We start from the raw sequence: 1,638 nt of genomic DNA, 5'->3' as shown, positions 1-1,638 counted from the left end.
TGCTAATATCTCCCAAACAGAAATAGCTATCATCACCAGACTTGGCAGCTACAACATTGACATGGGTCCGCAGATTATTTTCGAGTATGTTGCCATGGCAACCAATTTAAGGAGGTTTGGGTGGGGCCCTATTGTTTTTTTCAGATGATACAATCACTGTATTTTTGCTCCACCTTTGTAATGGATAGTCTCTAGATTCAAAGAATGGCCTATCAATACTCTGGTATTCGAGCTTCTTGACAAACATGTTTACTCATCTGAGAGATTATTTGTACATGTAATAATAATAATAATAATAATAATAATAATAATAATAATAATAATAATAATAATAATAATAATAATAATAATAATAATAATAATAATAATAATAATAATAATAATAATAATAATAATAATAATAATAAGGTAAGGATTATAACTTTTCCTTCCAGGTAACCAAACAGAATGCATCCTCATCAAATCACCATCCACAGTCCTTCACAGTATGTTATCAGTTGTTCAAGACCGCCCTGTGTATTTTTTTTCAATGAGGTGGTCAATTTGTAGAGGACGGGAGAGTTTTTAATCTCATTCACTTGGACGGGAACTAAGGCATCTAAGCTTTCTATCCAGCTGGCTTCATCGTAGTGAAAAGCGTACAGGCCTTTTTCCGCAGTGGCCTTGAACCACAGTAGCGAAGCATTTCTACCAGGCATGAGGTTCTGAATTCTAGCTAGCAGAATGTTCGGATTTGCCAGAGTGCTGCCTTCTACTGTGAGAGCAACCCAGCTACCTTTATCAAGCCCTGCATTTCTGTCGGACGGCTGAGCTGATAGTGACTCGATTGTATTTTCTGCTAATTCTGAAGCAAGGCTGACAGCCAAACTCTTCTTTTCGCTGGAATTTCTACGGTCATAGGTGAGTTGAGCTTGCTTCCTTGTGTGTCTCAAGGCCGACGCCAAACTGTCTTTCATTGCGTCGGTGCACTGGCTGATAAAACAAAAGAAAGAAAGTCCTGGTTGTGAATTTTGCTTGCGGTGTGTAATTACTAATAGTTCTAAGTTATCATTACAGAATCGTTTTATTCGTGAAGAAAATGGCTGATAAACACAGCATGGTGCCGTCCAGAGTCTTGTGGGGGAGTGAGTGATAATAGTCTGCAATTTCATCTACTTAGCATGGAATTCTCACCTGTCCCCATAACAATAAGTCACGAAGGAGCTTCTCAGAAGGTGAAAGTTGACACTCACTCCTGTTAGGTGGTAAAAGACAGACTTCATGTGGGTTGAGAATGCTGGACCACTAAAGGGTTTTCCTTTATCTGTCTAAAAACAAAAAGAAGTAAAGAATCACTCATCAATTCAATATCAATTCAAATGCAATGTTTTTTTCCATATAACCCCCCCCTCCCCCCAAATTAGGGGGTTATAAAATGACCCCACAAAGGGATAGTGGTTGTTTTAAATGCTTTCATAGTCACCCTATGTAGGATTGTTAGATGTTCAAAATATTAATTCACCACCAAAACTAACCCTTCCTAGGATTGTAATGAGAGTATAACCTTTCCTGGGATGAGTGATGATTTACAAAATGTCTTGTTGGGGTGAGACAATTGGTTGAGATAACTTTTCAAAGATGACTATTTCGCTGGATTAC

General features: G+C 38.0%; 1 protein-coding gene across 1 annotated transcript; it reads right to left on the bottom strand.

Annotated features, from left to right (window-relative positions):
- Positions 1–458: 458 nt before the first annotated feature.
- LOC125573130 lies at positions 459–1,307 on the bottom strand (the record flags this gene model as incomplete). Its single annotated transcript, XM_048733477.1, has 2 exons — positions 459–972; positions 1,174–1,307. Coding segments are annotated over 2 exons (648 nt in total), but the record flags the coding sequence as incomplete, so codon positions are not given.
- Between the last annotated feature and the right edge of the window lie 331 nt (positions 1,308–1,638).

This window comes from Nematostella vectensis, chromosome 10, assembly GCF_932526225.1.
Source record: "Nematostella vectensis chromosome 10, jaNemVect1.1, whole genome shotgun sequence".
Taxonomy (NCBI): domain Eukaryota; kingdom Metazoa; phylum Cnidaria; class Anthozoa; order Actiniaria; family Edwardsiidae; genus Nematostella; species Nematostella vectensis.
The sequence above is the reverse complement of the archived record's forward strand: the minus strand, read 5'-3'. Positions and strand labels throughout refer to the sequence as shown.